This window comes from Brienomyrus brachyistius, chromosome 7 (genome assembly GCF_023856365.1).
Source record: "Brienomyrus brachyistius isolate T26 chromosome 7, BBRACH_0.4, whole genome shotgun sequence".
NCBI lineage: Eukaryota > Metazoa > Chordata > Actinopteri > Osteoglossiformes > Mormyridae > Brienomyrus > Brienomyrus brachyistius.
Genome location: NC_064539.1, coordinates 17,124,164 through 17,142,563, shown reverse-complemented (window position 1 = coordinate 17,142,563; position 18,400 = coordinate 17,124,164). Strand labels below are relative to the sequence as shown.

Here is an 18,400-nt window from a genome sequence, read left to right as displayed (position 1 = left end):
TCCACCTGCTCTTCCTGTCCCCTGTGAAGATAATGCCCCCCCCCTTATACATTTAAGTGGGTATTTCCTGCCGCACCCTATTAACTAGTAGGGTGAGGTCATGTGCAGCTGGGAAAGGTGGATTCATGGCAGGAGAGGCAGGAGATGCTCTGCTAGGCTTGGCTCCACACTGCAAGATCTGAGTGCTTTGCACGTCAGCGTTAGAGGTTCATCACACAGACTTATATACCTGTTATATTGAAAATATGTTACTGGTATTTATATATACACACTCACACGCGCTTTGGATTCGGGTCAGTAGCCTTTGTTTCTTTGGATGAGTTTTCACCAAATTTGGAAGTCTTGCTTGGTCATTGGTTTATTTTTATTCCCTGACAAAATGACTCAGGAATTGTGTGTGAATTTGGCCCTTATGTTGAGGAAAGCCTGTGATTTTTAGAATGGGGTGGGGGAGAGCACTTGAATGCCACATGAAATAATAATGAGGGCAAGCCGGAGGTGGTATTCATCTCGTGCCTGTCGCCTGTGTGTGTGTATGACAATTCATTGTCTGAGAAGGACCCAGACTTTTGATACATTAACGAGAGATCCATTTTGAAGAATAATGTGTAACTAAGTTAGTTAATGCTTGCCTTGAATTTTGCACACATTATTCCTGGGTTCGCCAGTAGCCTGTTAAACATCTTTGAGTTTTATCGCTTAGTTACCCTTTTACGCCACCTGACAGTGTTAGGCACTCTGGGCTTGTGGGACATATTTGCATGGCAGGAATGATAAGCATGAATTTGTCCTTTTGTCACTATTGTTGCTGTTGAATGAATGTGTACATGTTTGACAATCTGCGTTATACTGGATGAACTGGGACTCTGGTCTGTTAAAACATGGCAGGATCCTGTCCAAGAAATTACATTTTAATGGCTGGTTGTGCTAGTTTTTGCTTTGACCTTACCCTGTAAAACATTATGTATAATATCAAACTCAAAGAATTAAATGGAATAGTGTTTGTTTTGCTTATGATGGTATTTGCTTCAAAACTGCTGTAATTGTACTGTTGTCACAAAATAACTTTAACGTGACTTTCTAAAAATAAATACAGATTTTAAGAATGGTTGGTGGCATGGAACTTCCTACAAAATGCTCTCTGTTACAGAAAAGGAAAACAATGTTAAATGTCACTAAAGAGTAGTTTTGTGCACCTAGTTTGGTATGAGATGCAGGAGGTGTTCTTGCTAAATTTAAGCTAGTGGTTTTTCAGACAGGTCTCTGGGCAGGGCCTCTGTCATCTTTTATGCTGTTCTGGAAGGTTTAACTGCTGCAATTAACACCATTGGCTAATTCTGTACAACACACTTTTTCTGAGACTACGGACCATTGAGCGCTGCACAGGAAAAGATTATAGTGCTGTTTACGTAATGGCACCACTGCACTTGCGTCTTCCTGACTGCACGCAGTTTAACGATGGGTTAGGTGGAGTTACAGTAACTGCATTTAAATAAAACCTAAATGTAAGCAATTATTGATCAGAGTAGTTCTATCTTTCACTCTTCACATTGCTTACCTGACAGTACAGGTGAACTGTTATGTAGCCAGTTATAATGTTTCTTGCATAATATTCAACAGCCTGTCAAACTACAATTGTACAGCTAGCATTAGTAATGTAATATTGTGCAAATGCTAATATTCAAAGACTTGTGAACTAAATGTGGATGTAGAAGAAATGAACCCCACGGCGCTGTCAAGAACGGGACCTCATCTGTGCAAACTCATGTTCCACTTGTGATATTATTCACAATTCAGGCCTCTGACTGATGCACAGTCTGATTCTGAGCTGTGTCAGGTTTTTACTGGGGAAAAGTCCATTAACCATGAAGTGCTTGTCATCTGTCACGTCCATGAGAAGTGTCCTGCACGGCAACGCATATTGGTCATGTGGTTTTATCCATCGCAGAGTTAATTCTCCACCAGTAGCTAGAAAAGATCTGGTTTAAAATTTGCCGTGTGTCGTGCAGTGCTCTGAGTCTTGGACCCTGTTTTAGGTTTGTGAACATGCCATTGTCTCCTCTGTTGTTTCCACTTGCACACTGTAATGTAATGCTGCTTTGCAAAGTGTTCTCTGTATGTAATTTGTGCCTTACAAAAACTAGATTCCTGTTCACTGGTTCTGTTAGTGATAATAATTCCTTGCCCAGGATTATAGTATTTTAGAGGATAGCGGTTTCATCTTGTAGCTGGGTCCTCGCCTCCAGTGGTGAGGGTCACCAGTCACTCATAGGGATGCCCGCAGCTGGTATGGTTAATGAATTAGCTATTGTGGGTGGCTTTGCTGCTTGTAGAAACGCCTGCCATTTGATCTGTGAAGCTCAGGGATTTCACATCCTTGCTGCAGTTATCATTGAGAGCTAAGCTGATGAACTGCGGAGTGAGGAATCGTGCTTTGTATTCTGAGGAGGGACCTTCTTGTTGCTGGCTTACTGGTCCGTGATGCACCCTATTTCTGTACCATGCATCTATGTTATGTCTGCATAGCCTCTGGGGACCCGTTGGATCTTTTTTTGAGGTGATGGGTTTTCAGAGGTTTTTGTGTTTTGAGCTTTTCAGTTGTTGGTTTACCTATGCCTTCCCTGGACAGAGTGCCCACATAGCCATGATCGATGCCCTCATGATGTCCTACACTGTGGAGATGATCAGCATCGAGAAGGTGGTGGCCAGTGTGAAGCGCTTCTCTACCTTCAGTGCCTCCAAGGAGCTTCCCTTCGACCTGGAGGATGCCATGGTCTTCTGGATCAACAAGGTGTGTACCTCATGACCAGGATGAGTCCAGAAGATTTTAAAATAAACTGCCAGAGTAGCAGATGGCATTGAGGTTCAGCACGTTGGAGGCTGTTGGCCAAATTGCTGGATGGCTCTATTGTTATACCCTTCAGAATGTTACTGTGTTTGAATGGCTATAGCAAAATATCCCGTTGAAACCAAGCATTCAGATATGGCAAACGCATAGCGCAGTAGATAGCATATTGATTAAAGACCTGGATTGGTATCCTGAGGTTTGGCAGAGTGTTACTGCTTGAGCCACCTTGTGCATGGTACCTACCTAAAATTTCTTCAGTAAAATGGGTAGAAATCTTGCAGTCGCTTTGGGTGGTAATAGCATCACGTTTATGAACGGGATGTCGATGTTAGGTAATAAAAAATGAAAAGGCTTTGGGACTCTGTAGGTAGGTAGTATTAATACAATCCTCATTCCTGACCTATTATTCCACACTCGTGTCCTCAGTAAGGCAATCCCACCCATTTGGTCTGCCATTACCTTTCTTATCAATAACAAAGAGGTGTTGACTCTGAGACCACACTGCTGTTGCCCTAGTGCGCACTCTCCATTTTATTCAGTGAGTCGCCCCTGGGGAGCCCTGTGCTTACCCTGCACTGCTGTTTTGTAACACACTGGCTCACGTTTCCCCACATTTCCATGGCTGTCCAGCCATCTTCCGTCAGCCAGCTCAGGATTGGCTGATGACTCAGCAACATTTGGAATCTTGTAACCGTTCTCTAGTTTGCTGTCTCGCTCTCTCTCTTGCTTGCTGTCTCTCTCTCGCTTGCTGTCTCGCTCTCTCTCGCTTGCTGTCTCGCTCTCTCTCGCTTGCTGTCTCGCTCTCTCTCGCTTGCTGTCTCGCTCTCTGTCCCCCTCCCTTATCCATTACCAGCAAATACACTTACAGTCCGGAGGACTAATGTAGCCCTCCCCTTGCTATGGTGCTTTGCATTTCCATTCTAACAGTACATCTTGGATGAAGTTTGCCCCTCTGCAATCTAATTAACTATTAACATGAGCTCTCTGAGCTTCTGGAAAGAGCAGGTTGGGGTGTTGCGGTTTCTTCAGGGCATGACCGCTGCAGAGAGCCTAGGCCGCTTGTTCCCGCTGTGGTCGTCTTCATGCAGGGGAACCTCTCTTTCATCACAGGTGAACCTGAAGATGAGGGAGATCACAGAGAAGGAGCTCAAACTGAAGCAGCACCTCCTGGAGTCTCCCAGTCACCAGAAGGTACCCGCCTCTTGCCCTTGTTTCCCTTATCGTGTGACATGTTTGGCCCGGGTGAGGCGCTCCAGGGCCGTTTGACATTGGCCAACTGCTTTCATGTTTACTGGTGATTGAAACTCACAGAAGCTGCCAGATTGCCTGTTCTTTATAAGGCGCATACTGTGATTTAGATGCTCACAGCTCATTCCTAATGGTTTTCTTGACTGATTCAGATGTAGCAAAGGTGCTGCCTGACATGGCAGTGTCATGCATGACTATGATTTTTTTTGTCACTCCATTGAATAGTATAACATGTTTCACAGTACCCATAATGTGTATGAGTGGCTGTACAAAAAAAATCAGTGCCATTGACCAGTCAGATGCCTTTGACAACACATCTCCCTTTATATGCTTTTATTAGCATGAAGTCCTGTATTTTCCCTTACATTTTAATCCTTAACTGCATGTTCCCAGTACTCATCTGGAATCCCAGCAGAATTCCACAGACGCGGATTGTGCTCTCAGATTTATCTGCTGAGTCAGTTCCTGTTTAACACTGTTGACCTTCTCACTAACCCGGAAACCGATCTGCTCCCATCTGTTTGCATCTGACCTTTGACCTTTCTGCTGCTCTTCCTGTTTGTCTCCTCCTAATCTCCCTCCCTGCTACTTGGATAGTCTCCCTCCAAATGGTATTGGAAGCTAGTACCTGTAAGTTGACTGCAAGCTCTTCTCTTCCTGTTTTAAAGGCATTCCCACTGTGTAGGTTGTCCATGAATGCATGCTATCACTTGTGCCACCTCCCACCCCCACTCTGGTCTGCTGGGTACTGAGAGATGGCATGGATATCCAGATCAAAGGGATGCCCATATCTCAGGCTGGGCTTGGGTATCTGCCTCCTGTTGTGGCAGTTGGTGATTTTCCCCGTAGTGTGATAGAAGGCTGTCGCCTCTGTAAGGTGGCATGTTTTTATCATGTTTTACCTGGACGGCCTGAGCCGTGTCTTTCTGCCACCCAAAGCCCTGTCAGGTGGGCAAGCGGCCTGGATACCCACAGCTCCAGGCGCACCTGTGACCTGTGACCTGTCACTGCTTCTGTCACGCTGAGCCCGGCTCCCGCATAACCCGCCCTGTCATTAGTGCTCGCATACTGTCACCCTGACTCTCCCCCAACAGCCAGTTCATGCACGCGCTGGCCCATTGCATGCTGGGGCCCCCAGAGCGCACTCGCTTAGTACCGTACATCTTCATTTAGCGCCTCATCCTCCCCCTGAGGCCCCCTGCCCTCCCTCCCTGCTTACAGATTAACTCCCCTATATTCCTGTCGTCCTTCAATGAGCTCTTCAGTAGATCAGGGTCATGTAACCTTGGATGGAGGTCACCATGTTGTGGTCCGTGAGTGCGGTCACTCTGTGCTGGATGGTTTAGAGCAAGAGTTCTAAAAGTCCAGACTGAACCACAAGTCAGTCTGAATCTAACCAGAAATGCACCGTATGGATTAGTATGGTTAACGTAAATAGGGTTAACATGTCTGAAGTACAAAAATTCAATGTAGGACCACCAAACTTTGCACACACCATCTCGTCATAATCCACACCCACCCCCCCATGACATTGAGTGGAAACGATCAGTGAACCATAAACCAATCTTTCAATCCCAATTGTCTATATTAAAAGTTAATTCATTAATGTTTATGAAATGATGACCTCTGCCATCTGATGTAGACCTTTGAGGACCCCTGATTTAGAGGGATGAAAGACTGACTACATATTTTCCATGCCAAGAAAAGCCATGGAAACCCATAGCAGAGGTGCATGACACTCTGTTGCTAAGTGCTGATTGGTACAGTTACTCCTTTTGCTGTCAGTAGCTGTGCAACTATTATAATATTCCTCTTGTTCTTAAAAATATTTTATTGATGGCCATTATATGCATAACGTTACCCCCAAACCCAAAATTCAATTTGGATCATTTTCGTCTTGACGATGTGCTTTTTATCACAGTATAGCAGCCGTTATGCTGGCATACCCTCCGGCGGTACCATACTATGTGCATTGTGTTCCCTTTTTCTGTACTGAGTATGCTTAGGCATTCTGGGGGGCGCTCCTCCTGGGTGGCGCTCCTCCTGGGGGGTGCTGTGCTGTACTGCGTTCCCCCTGCTGCCTGTAGGCTATAGAGTGTGAGACAGTCTGTTTGGATTTGGTGCACTGGAGTTCAGTGTCCCTGGGTCAAAGGGAGAGGTTTGTGTTTCACTTCTTCGACCAATCAGCCTTCATCATATGACATCACCACATTGGTTAATTTTCATTTTCAATCTCGGCTATTCCAGCTATTGGGTTTAGGGGCACTGTGTGTCACCGCAAGGTTGCTGGTTCGAGCCTTGTTTGTTGTTGTTGTTGTTGTTGTGACTGTTATTAGCATGAAATAGACACCCTTACAGTACATTGCTCTCTAGGGCCTCTGCAGGTTTGCATATTCCTGCTTAGTCTGTTTATCCATGACATGCCCTTTACCAAAAGGCATTCACAGTAAAACGGGTACTTTAGAAATCTGTGCACCTTGCCACTTAACAGAAAGCATTGGTTTTAATTAATGTGGTGATGAAGACTGTGATTGGTTAAAGTGCAATGCTAGCCCCTCCCTTGTTGACCCAGGGACACTTTGAACTCTGGACAATCAGGACGTGCCAGTCAGCTTCCCCCGGAATCACATCCCCTCCAGCTCCCCTAACAAATCCGAAGGTCACATGCCTCTCATCAGTGTTTGACACTCGTATCCCATCTAGAACTCTCACATCCTGATGCATTTAGTGGTGTTTCTTTAATTATACATGAAGCAGATAGATGCAGCTTTGCCAAAGAATGTTCTGGCCTGAGTGAGATTTAGCTGCGTAGAGGCTCTGTAGGCTGGCGCTGGACCTAATCGGTATTCACCGCAATCTCTGGGAATGAAAACGAGCAGCGAGTGACTGGAAGGCAGATGAGGTGGGCCCGTCGCTGTGGGTCGGCCCACATCCACCAAGCGCTCGCATCCTGCTTAGCGGGGTGAATGTCCACACTCGCCGGGAGCCCGGTCACCGACGTCTGGCTGCTGCTTATAAGCTTGTGATGTTAGTGCTCACAGAAATCTGTGGTTTAGCTTGTCCTACAGCCACACTTTCAGGGAAGAAGGAAGGGGACATTAAGGACTGATCTCTGGACTTCCCCTCTATTTATTTGGAAGTTTGAGAGGACGTGGTCAGGAGTGCAGGATGGAGGGAGACACTAACCAATGGAGGGAAGGCATGGCTGCCCAGAAGGTGTGCTGTGCTGAAAGCCGTGTTCAGAGTGCCACTGCTGCAGAATGAGGCCACCAACCTGGATGTATAGCCAAGTGCTTCCAGTTGCCACAGGAACCGGCCCATTCCATAAAAGCCAGGCTCGTCTGATCCAGTTCTATTCCCGCTCTTAGGTACGGTATCGCAGGGACCACCTCTCTGGCCGGCAGTTACCTTACTTCCCCCTGCTGGAGGACCTGATGAAGGATGGGTGTGATTGTGCCGCCCTGCTGGCTGTGGTCCATTACTACTGCCCCGACCACATGAAGCTAGATGGTAGGCATTGATTAATGCACGCATGGCATCCCTGCCCCGAGACACTCGGGACAGTAGGTATAGTTTTTTGTGTGTGAATGACATTCTGGTCTTGAGTATCCAATTCAATTGTATCAGGCTTGTGTAAACTGAAACGTTGATATATCTATATGTCTCTCAGATATCTGCTTAAAGGAGGTGACCTCGATCGCCGACAGCTTGTACAACATCCAGCTCCTGAAGGAGTTTGCCAACGAGTATCTTAACAAGGGCTTCTACCTGACCATTGAGGACATGCTCTACGCTCCACTTGTGCTCAAGGTTCCATTAGCTGCTTTCATTCATTTAAACTTAATTCTCCAGTTTAGTACAACACAGACGGTTTTACATGAAAGAAGCTCCAAGACCCCGGAGCGCATATACAATCACACTGGTGCTGTTTGCCATGAGTCTTTAAAACCGCTCAGCTGAACCCAGGTTCTCGTTCTCAGCAAAACGTCATGGTCTTCGTCGCTGAGCTCTTCTGGTGGTTTGAGGTTGTCAAGCCTGATTTCGTCCAACCCCGCGACTTGCAGGAGATCAAAGACGGTAAGGGTTTGCCTGGCTGATGCCGGCAGTGACACAGGTGTCCTGATGCCTGGATGTTTTCTTTCCTTGTCTATGTTAAGCAGCTTAACCTGAATTACAAGTCTGCTTTGTTTAATTTTCCTCAGTTGCTGAACTTGGTTGTGGCATTTTCAATACCATTACACTGTGGAGTGATGTAGGTCAGAAGCTGACTTTTGTATTTTTTTTTTATAGTAATCTGATTGTTAAATGTTAGCACTTCAAGCAGTTACAATTTTTCACTTTCTCTTTTGCGGCTGGCAGTATTGACCGTGTTTCATTATGGCATAAGGAGACAGGTGGTTGTTTGATCGCAGCCTGTTTGCCTGACACGTTATCACTCCCGTGCAGCGAGAGCGATCCTGCAGCCCAAGGGAACCCGCCACCCTGTCCCCATCTCTAACGCCACCAAGCGCAGCTTCCTGGTATCGCCTGGAGCACCTGACACTGTGCAGCACACGGAAGCCAGCAGCAGGTATTACCAGCATCCTGAAGAGCCTCCTCTGAGTCTTCCTGTCCCGGACTGTGACTGTCTGGCATCTTGTAGCCTTGTATTGAAGCATTAATTTTTGCACTTTTGGTTCTGTTTGTTTTCCTTTATGAATTGGACCAAATCTGACATTGTGTACTGAGTCACACTGTGGTTTTTACCAAGAAACAAATGCAAAAAAAAGCAAGAATCAACACTAGCTGTTAAGTGTGTGCATATTTTAGTTACACAAATATCCAAGAAACATCCCACTTTTGTTGGAAGCTGAAAACTCACCCTCTACCAAATGCATGTTAGCGTATGACCTATAACAGGACTCATTTAATTGATGATGCTGATATCTACCTGGAGTGGGGCCCAGTTTCCAGGTGATTTGATAATTTCCTGTTACATGCGGATTGGGTCTGTCCAGGTCTGTACAGTCATATTTCCGATAGCTGCTTACTTGTCATCATGCACAGGCAAGATTGAGATGTTTAGACTCGCTGGTTTTGGCCATACTATTAGCATGCTGAGCACTAATGTCGGGCTGCTTTAACCCATTGTTGAACTGAGTACATATTTTAAGCAGTATTTTTTTTGATCTGGTCACGATCCTTAGTAGTTCATCCCCTGTTCATTTCCCAGTATGGTGTGCTAATTGGATTCACTTTGAATAAAGGAGGGAAATTTTTTATTATTTTTTTTATCCTGCGGGTTCATCGTATCGTATGTTCTCAGTGTGCCTCTGTCTGGCCGCAGTTAGATCAGAGCTGTGAGATGTTCTGTGTCGCTGATGGCTGTGACGGGCCGGAGCATAAATGTATTTGTGTGGAATGGCTCCGTGTGTGCGGTAGCCATCATAAGCGGGCACACCCCTACCCATACGATTTTTGTACTATTCTCCGCATTTTAGAATAATCATAAAGACAACAAAACTATAAAACAGCATATAGAATTATGCATTTAATGAAAAGGCATTAAAAATACTTTGTTTGGGGGTGGGGGCAGCACTGTGGTTTGGGACTCAGAAGGTTGTTGGTTCAAATCCCGTGGTCAGCAGAGTGATCCCACCATTGGGCCCTTGAGCAAGGCCCTTAACCCCAACTGCTCCAGTGACTGGCTGACTCTACTGTCTCCTCTACACCAGTTCCATGAGGTGGAATCTTGGTCATAATGGTAGATCATTTCTGTCTGATTCAGTTCTGACCTGGAAATGTCTCTGAGCTCTGACTTGGCCAGCTTGTGGACCCACTTTACTTCTGAGTAAAATGATTATTCCCAAATGTTGGACAGGGAGTATGCATTGCGGTTTCTAAGAATGTAATACAGGGCACCTGTTTGCCGAGTCTCGCATCCTATTTAATTTATTTTTGGTTGGTATCGTACTGAAAAAGCTGTACCTCGAGCTTGCGTGTTCCACATTTGGCTGAGGTTCGCTTTTTCTTTGTAGCAGTAAAGGGAGTCCTGCCCTGGGGAACTCGCATCCTCTGCTCCCCCTGAGGCAGAGGCAGCAGAAATCCTTACAAGGAGAGGCAGCGTCTGGTAAGCACGGTCCAGTTGTCACTGCTGCCCTCTAGTGGTAGAAAGGCTGAACAAGAAATGCTTGAAGATTTACATTTTGGTATTCATCAACATTTAGTTTTAAAGGATTACTGACAGCGATTGTATGTTGTAAATTCTACTAAGCATATAAAATCTGTTATGTAAATTGTTCCCCTCCTTAAAGCTATTTGTCGTATCTTCCTCTCTACCTGCCTTATGTCTGAGGAAGGCTAAAAGTTCAGCTTACATATCAGTTGTTACTGCATTCATTCCTAGATATGAGAAACCGCTCCAATTCTCTAACTCGAGTAGATGGCCATCCCAGGGGCTCAGTGATGGCCTGGACTGAGAAGAAGCAGAGGTGAGGAGCTAATGTCGACCCATTAAAACTGCAACTACCAAGTAGTTATTTGTTCTTTTGGAGTGCGTTCATCGTTCTGTTACACCTGGCTGATGACCTTCAGCAAACAGTGAATAGCCTAGTAGGTCTGGACATGTCAAATTAGCATGGTCCTTTCTTATATACTGTGGATAAAGGGTTCTGTATTGGGGAAAAAAGATGTTACATCTGATTGTAATTCACACCATGTGTCATTTTTTTAAAATATTGGGTATTATGTGTGTTGTCATTAACAGGAAAAGTGTAGTGGTCAAATTCAATATTGATTGTATCCTGTTGCTGTTCTCCTCTGGAGCAGAATTGGATGTGATTTCTCCTCTGTTTTTCTCCCAGACCACTGTCACAGCCCACGCCTTACGCCACGGACAGCGACGCTGACCTGGCCTCGGGCGACAGCGTCAGTTTGGCCCGTTCCATCAGTAAGGACAGCCTGGCTTCCAACGTGCTCAACGTCACCCCCAGTCACCAGTTAGGTGGCCCGGTGTTTCATCTGGGGCCCCGTGGCATCAGCGGGCATAGCCTGCTTGGACACGTGAATGTGAGGGATGATGAGGAGGAGGAGGAGCTGGTGGCCATCATCAAGTCTGAGAAAGGACTCGATGCTGGCTGTGACCCCAGCCGCGAGAACCTCGATCTCCAGAATGTCTCCTCCAGGACCTCTTCCGCACGATCACCCAGGAGGAGGCCGCAGGAGATCCCCATTGAACCACAACCTGATAGCTTTTATTTAGAACCATTGATGCCTGCTGTTTTGAAACCTGCAAAGGAGAAATCTATAAACCTCAACAAAGAGGAGGAATGCGGTGAAGTGAGGTCTCGCAGCTCCTCCCGGAGAGGCACTGAGGGACCCACACCTTCCACCCGGAGGAAAGTCCCCTCATCTGGGTCTAACCATGACCTCAATCACACCTTCACCCCCATTTCTAGTACAGAGTTTCTTCCTGAACCTAAGGAGCTGCCTACAGAGGGTGGCTCTGGTGCCTTCAAACCGGACGTCATCAGCAGCATGGACCTCTCATCTCGCGGGCAGTCCTGCGGGTTCTTCCTTCATGCTTCCGACAAGGACGACAGTACCCCTCTGGCAGGCCAAGTGAGGACTAGCCCCTTCTCTAACTCCTTAGCCTGGGAGATTAGCAAGGACTCAGAGTCTGAAGAGGAAGAGCAAGACACTGAGCTGTTCTTGGCGCGTCAGAAGTGCCTGGACAGGGCGGAAGGGGAGGCAGAAGAGGAAGAGTCGCTCAAACTGCAGGAGGACATGAAGGTGAGGGAGCATGAGGACAAAGACGGGGCGAGTGGCCGCTCCAGTCCCTGTCTCAGCACCATATCCCAGGCCAGTAGCATTGCCAGCAGCAGCGCACGCATGACCAGCTTCGCCGAGCGCAGGCAGATGAAAGGCGGCGGCCACGATGCCCGCTCCAGCACCAGCAGCTCGCAGAAGACGACCCCCGACGGCTCCGAGAGCTTCCAGCTGCCACTGACTACCTGGAGGCAGAAGCGAGAGCAGAGCCCTACGCTGCAGGGCAGGGATGGCGCCAACCTGCTGGCCTCTGAGCTCGTGCAGCTCCACATGCAACTGGAAGAGAAGCGACGGGCCATTGAGATGCAGAAGAAGAAGATGGAATCGCTGTCTGCCCGGCAGAGGCTCAAGCTGGGGAAGGCAGCCTTCCTAAACATTGTTAAGAAAGGCAAGAGTGATACCCTCCCCCAGCCCTTAAAGTCAGACCACTACTCGAAGGAAGACCAGAAAGTCAATGGCGAGAAAGAGGTCTCGTCGAAAGATGACTCTTGCGTGGAAGCGCTGAGGGGGAAGGCTAGAGAGAGGAATGGGCAGGAAGGAAAGGCCAAGGTCCGATGGGCGATGGAATCTCCGACATCTCCCAGCTCCCTAGAGATAGACAACAAGATCAACAGTGCCCTGCTGCTGGAAGACGGCAGCACAGAGCCGGACCTGAACGAGTGTAACCGCTCCATCGAGATGCTGAACGAGGCCATCAGTGCCATTCAGCAGCAAATGATGCAGCTGTCACTGCAACAGGATCTGCTAATGAAACAGAACGTTCAGTCACCCACAGCAGCTCCACTGGCGCCTCCACCGGGTCCGGCTCTTTCCCCAGGGCCCACCCCAACCGGCACCTTCGCCAACGGGAAGAGCAATGTCGTTGAGCCCAAGATCCGCCCTGCCGTGCACTTTGTGGAGCCCATCTCTTCCTCTGGTTCTACTGTGGTCCGCAAACCCCCCAAGCTGAGCTCGGGCCGTGGTCCCCGGTCAAAACCCACAGAACTCAAACTGCCAAAAGAGAGTGGGAAGCAGGCCATGAGAATTATCACCCCTACCCAGAGTGTGGAGACCCTCCCTCACCTGAGGCAGTTCTCTGGGGGCCGGACCCCCAAGGGAGAGTCGGAGGGCAGCATCTCCGCTAGCACTGCACCTGTAGAGGCAGCCGCCTCTCTGGAGAGGGGCGTTATCCGAAACATGACCTTCCGGCTCAACGATGAGGCTAACCAGCGAACTGCCATTCCCAGGGAGCCTAGTAATATCGAGGAATGTCTGTTCAGCTCCCTGAAGGAACGAGAGCTGAATTCCTCCGATGGTTCTGGGAAGGAGAATGTTTCGTCCGAGGAAGTCTCCAAGAACAAATCTCACCTCATTGAGGTGGATCTGTCAGACCTCAAGGACCCAGAAGACACTGGCTCAGACATCCGGGACGTTACGGCTGATATTTCTGATGGAGACCAGAAGTCTGTGCTGGGATTCTTCTTCAAGGTACTGTATGGCCGTCACTGACGCAGCGCTTTGCTGATTATCTTAATACTTGGGCTGAGACGCAGCACAGCACTTGACTTAAAGGTATGTTGATTGATTGACATGTTTAAGTTATGATACTGGTGGTAAAATGCCCCCCCCCCCCCCCCCCAATATGACAAATAGTCCATGGTGGGGTGAGATTAAAGTCACTTCACCTGAGCAGACTCTTCCACGCCTGCGTTTATATTTGTGCAGGTTGTTTGCGGTGTTGCGGATTGAAGGGAACTTCCCTTGTAGTTTTGTCCGAATGCCGGTGTTTCTGCTTCCCAGGACGAGCAGAAGGCAGAGGACGAGATGGCAAAGAAGCGGGCGGCGTTTCTCCTGAAGCAGCAGCGCAAGGCCGAGGAGGCCCGGATACGCAAGCAGCAGCTGGAACTGGAGTCGGAGCAGAAACGGGACGAGTCCAGGTAACGTCTGGGCCTCTGGCTGGGGGCGAGGCAGGGAGGGGCTTTGGAGAGACTAACCCAGGACGCCTCAGAGTCTCTCAGCCGTAAAGTTCCTGTATCATTTATAGAGAATAATTGAAAAACAGGGAAAAGGAAAGACGGACATGAAAGAGATGGAGGAGAGGAACCAAAAACCCCCAAGTAGGGAGAACAAAAATCTCTATGGGTCCAAAGTCCACTGGTTGCCCAACCCATGTTGCCCAGCCCAACATTATTGACAAGAAATAGTGGGCTTGCTTGGTAATAGCGAGGTATAAACTGTGATCAAGGTCAAAGTCAGTCACATCCACGATGTCACCCTGCCAGAAGCTCAGGAGTTTTAAACATGCTTGCGGGAATTCCAGTTCACCAGACTGAGTCGTACAGGTCATCTTAGTTAAGGGTGTTTTCCAGGAGGAGTAAATCGGAGTGTGTCCCCAGGCGAAAAGCAGAGGAAGACCGAATCAGGAAGGAGGAGGAGAAGGCCCGGAGGGAGCTGATCAAGCAGGAGTACCTGAGGCGGAAGCAGCAGGAGATGATTGAGGAGCAGGGCCTGGCCAAGCCCAAGAGCAAGCCTAAGAAGCAGCGGCCCAAGTCGGTGCACCGGGGAGAGTCCAGCAGCGATACCTACTCCAAGTGCTCCTCGACCCGTAAGTGGCTGCTCCGCTCCTCTCCAGCACGGTGTGCGTCTGGGTGGCCGCTAGCTGAACGTGCAGTTTCCTGATTTAAGACAATATACACACTAACCTGCCAGAAGAATAGCTTAGCACTGAAAGATCGACTGACTTGCCTGCAGTCACCTGCAGATTGTGCTGTTTCCTGTGATGCTATGCTGTGCGTTTCGAGTTTGAGCTGCGTTTCAATAGGGTCTAGCTGCAGATGCACCTAAGCCATGTTAACGATCCATATTTGTGTGCCAAAGTCCACTGCTGAGTATTGCAGTCAATTCGTGCCTTTTCTGTGATAGGAAGTGTTAGGCGGAGTATGTAAATTAAGTGGAATATCTGTAAAGTGTATGAGATGCCAAGAAACCTTAAATTTAAGTTTTAAGTCTTGCCAAGATGTTAAGACAATAAGTAAATAGAAAGGAGTGAAATGGTCTCAACAGCAGGTGAGAGTTGTTAATGGCTTTGAACTGATTTGTGTTTTGTTTTTATTTTTTTGTGTGGCCCCCTCCCCAGCTGACAACTTGAGCAGTGCCCAGTCTGGCTCCAGTCTCTCACTGGCCTCTGCCGCCACTACAGAAGCTGAGAGCGTCAATTCCGGGGGAGCCGGCTCCCAGCGGTGAGGCTCTCACTGCACCTTTCCTCTGAAATAGACGCCCGGCTCAGAGTACAGCTAACAATTCATTCTGTTTGTCTGTTCTTACCAGACTTTCCCCACCCCTATCATATTTCACAATGTCATTTCATCAGTGACTCATTGAGAGTGGTTACATGCTGCTGCTGTAACTTTAATTAACTTTGTGTCTTTAATTTTCTGTAGCGTTCTGAGTGCAGTTACATGTGATGCAGATTTTTGTCATGAAACTTGCAAGCTGAATGTTTTTTGTGTATTATAGAATTATCACATTTATTAAGGTTACATGGATTCATTTTTGGAAATTTGGATTTATCTATAATGTGTTTATGAAATTCGGTTGCTAAGAAACCAAAAACTGACCTTTAAATGTGAAAATGTATTGTTTCGCTAAATATGCATTTGGTACCTTTGAATATGGGTAACTTGAAGGTATTATTTTTGGATGATTTGAGTTCTTTTGTTCATCAAATTACCACTGAAATTTGAGCAATGGGCTTGGGAACTGATGTGAATTGAATTGCACGGGAGAAGCTTTATTGCTCTGAGAATCACAGCATTTTCCCCTTCTGCTGAGTGGCCCATGCGGATGTCTTTGAAAACAGGGATGTAATGGGATCAGTGATGTCAGTAAGTTAAGGGATGTGGTCATGCAGATGTGGTGTCTCCCACATCCCCCGCTATGAAGTTCCCAGTACTCTAGTTTGCAAACTATCTTGAGACTAAACCAAAAGGAGTCAAGTTAGATGTGAACCTCTCATCTGATTATAGGGGTGACTCTATTGACTCTTTCCCGGTGCTAAGTCGGAATGCCAGCCGCAACACCGAGCGGGATTGGGATAACGGATCCACAGCCTCCTCCATTACATCCGTGGCAGAGTACAGTGGTAAGTTGCAGTGCCTACTGAATGCTCAAAGACAGGCATTACGTTGTAATAGTGTAGCGCTGCTACTTTTATGTTTGGCAGCTTTGTTTAATGGCTTTAAAGGGTAATGCTGAGTTTATTATAAATGGAAGTTTTTCTTTGTATGTTGGTGTTGATCTTTTCACTGCAGTATCATTCAGTTCAGCTGCAATCTCTTGTCCTGTAGGCCCCAAGCTGTTTAAGGAACCCAGCGCTAAGTCCAACAAGCCGATAATCCACAATGCCATTGCTCACTGCTGCTTGGCTGGGAAGGTCAACGAGCCCCAGAAAAATTCCATCCTTGAGGTTTGCATGCGTTCCGCTTTATCGCCTCGTCTTTGTCTTCATTTAAACCACCACATAGTTTTGTTGGCAAACTCAGAGGGCATCGGCTCAGTAAAAAGCTCAGTTATGTGTGTATGTGTCAGTTTTGACTGAAACCCATGGAGTTTAACCTTTGAATTAAATGAAATAATTACCTGCTGTAGGAGCTGGAGAAGTGCGAGTCAAACCACCTCATGATCCTGTTCCGGGACGGCGGCTGCCAGTTTCGGGCACTGTACTCCTTCTTCCCTGATACTGAAGAGATCCTTAAGCTCACTGGCACCGGACCCAAGTGCATCAGCAAGAAGATGATTGACAAGCTCTACAAGTACAGCTCAGACCGCAAGCAGTTTACGGTCATCCCAGCAAAGACGGTGTCTGTCAGTGTGGATGCTCTCACCATCCACAATCACCTGTGGCAGGTCAAGAGGCCTGTGTTATCCAAGAAGAGCGTGAAGTGAGGCTGCGGGGTTGAGCCCTGTTCAGTCCTCGCTCCTGGATAGCCCACATTGACATCCATGCTGCCGTGCTCATGCAGAACCCGGGGAAACCAGTCGCACGCAAAGACCGTGGAGAACTCAGGAGCCCTGCTGTGACACGGAATCCTGTTTGCCGTCGGGTGAGCGCACGCCGTCTGGATCTTAATGTGATCTCTTCAGGGCTGCTGTCTGTTTCACTCCGGCTTTTCTCACAGTCAGGCCTCTGCATGTGGAGTTTTTTTTCCTTTTTTTCTAACCGGTGACTTTTTAAAGAATTCGGCTGTATTCATGGGGCTCATCTTATACATGCAAGGATCTGAGATCTGGGCATCTACTCGGAAAGATGATTGTTGGCATGCATCGATAACGACAGGAGAAGTCGTGACTGTCATCCTTCCAAAACTGTCCAAAAATATGCTGCTCGAAACTTTACTGAGAAGAGCCTGGACATATGTAGGTCATCAAGTGCTGTGGTACTGTCCTCTATGTATTCAATGCTTTCAACTACAACAGGAATTTTAATATGGTTTCTCCTTAATTTTATTTGGCTACGAAAGGGATGCGCAAGACCTGTCAATGGTGGTTTGCTTTTTTCTATTTATATGTGGTATAAATATTTAAAGCAGGTGTTACGTGTTCATAACGTAAATCTAACGTTGTTAGAAGTAGCAATGTTTCTGCATTTGGCTCAGTAGGAGAGACATTCGAACACATTTTTAATGCTTTTATCATGCAATGTAACCATAATCAACACTGACTGTCCAGCTACGGATTTTTTCCCCACTTTTTGAGGAACGTGCTCTGTTATGAGGAGTGTGTTACTGATAGTACTATTTATTTATTTTTTGGGTGACAGTATTTAATATATTCACAATGGCTAACTTGTTGGATTGCTGTTTGATTATACACTAATGCAAATGCTCAAACTCGCTCTCTGAAGGTGCGTATGTCTTGAGATGTTGTCCTCTTTCTCCCTCTCTCTCTGACATTCATGCAGATAGCTCCTGTGCTCAAGTGTGCCTCGGCATCCCATAATGTTACCCTGTGTCATTAATTTCTGGTCAGAGTAGAAAGGAAAATGGCAGGAAAAAAGCGATCTCTCAAATCAATGTATATTCAGGTTCTTTAATTGCTGGACCCCAAATCCACTACCAAAAACATACAGGTCAGTTCCTGAGTGAAGCAGCCCGGTCAGCCATTGCTACTGCTGTTCTCGTATTTTCAAACATGTCAAAGAAAGGCTTTAGAATACTTGATAATATGATTTGCTGCATTTTGTACATATATTTTGAAATATCCATTTTTGTACATAATGTTTGGTTTATGTTTACTGAAAGATTGGTATTAATATTGATCATGCTAGGATTTATTTCCCGTGACAGATACCATGCTTTCATGCTTGTGCTGTTTTTCCTCATTTCTTTAATATTATACTACCATATATTTATTTTAAAGAGAAGCACTGAAATTTAATAAACATTACAAGCAGGACACCACTTCCTCTTTTGCTTTCCGCGTCTCCCTGCTGATTTTTTTCAGTTGGCTCGTTAAATTCAA

General features: G+C 46.9%; 1 protein-coding gene across 3 annotated transcripts in view; it reads left to right on the top strand.

The window, feature by feature from the left end:
* Positions 1–18,355, top strand: part of LOC125746087 (calmodulin-regulated spectrin-associated protein 1-B-like) — a 36,231-nt gene extending 17,876 nt beyond the window's left edge. Inside the window, exons 4-19 of one of the 3 annotated variants that reach the window (XM_049019708.1) lie at positions 2,630–2,791; positions 3,959–4,039; positions 4,694–4,726; positions 7,465–7,606; positions 7,767–7,906; positions 8,077–8,173; positions 8,543–8,666; positions 10,117–10,205; positions 10,482–10,566; positions 10,939–13,369; positions 13,682–13,818; positions 14,278–14,486; positions 15,018–15,120; positions 15,907–16,022; positions 16,228–16,346; positions 16,529–18,355. In XM_049019708.1, coding sequence (XP_048875665.1) covers positions 2,630–2,791; positions 3,959–4,039; positions 4,694–4,726; positions 7,465–7,606; positions 7,767–7,906; positions 8,077–8,173; positions 8,543–8,666; positions 10,117–10,205; positions 10,482–10,566; positions 10,939–13,369; positions 13,682–13,818; positions 14,278–14,486; positions 15,018–15,120; positions 15,907–16,022; positions 16,228–16,346; positions 16,529–16,825 — 4,365 coding nt within the window. In that variant the 3' untranslated portion in view covers positions 16,826–18,355. Of the gene's footprint in view, positions 1–2,629; positions 2,792–3,958; positions 4,040–4,693; positions 4,727–7,464; positions 7,607–7,766; positions 7,907–8,076; positions 8,174–8,542; positions 8,667–10,113; positions 10,206–10,481; positions 10,567–10,938; positions 13,370–13,681; positions 13,819–14,277; positions 14,487–15,017; positions 15,121–15,906; positions 16,023–16,227; positions 16,347–16,528 lie in introns of all 3 variants that reach the window. The other 2 variants (XM_049019707.1, XM_049019709.1) reach the window with 2 other exon arrangements.
* The last annotated feature ends 45 nt before the right edge of the window (positions 18,356–18,400 follow it).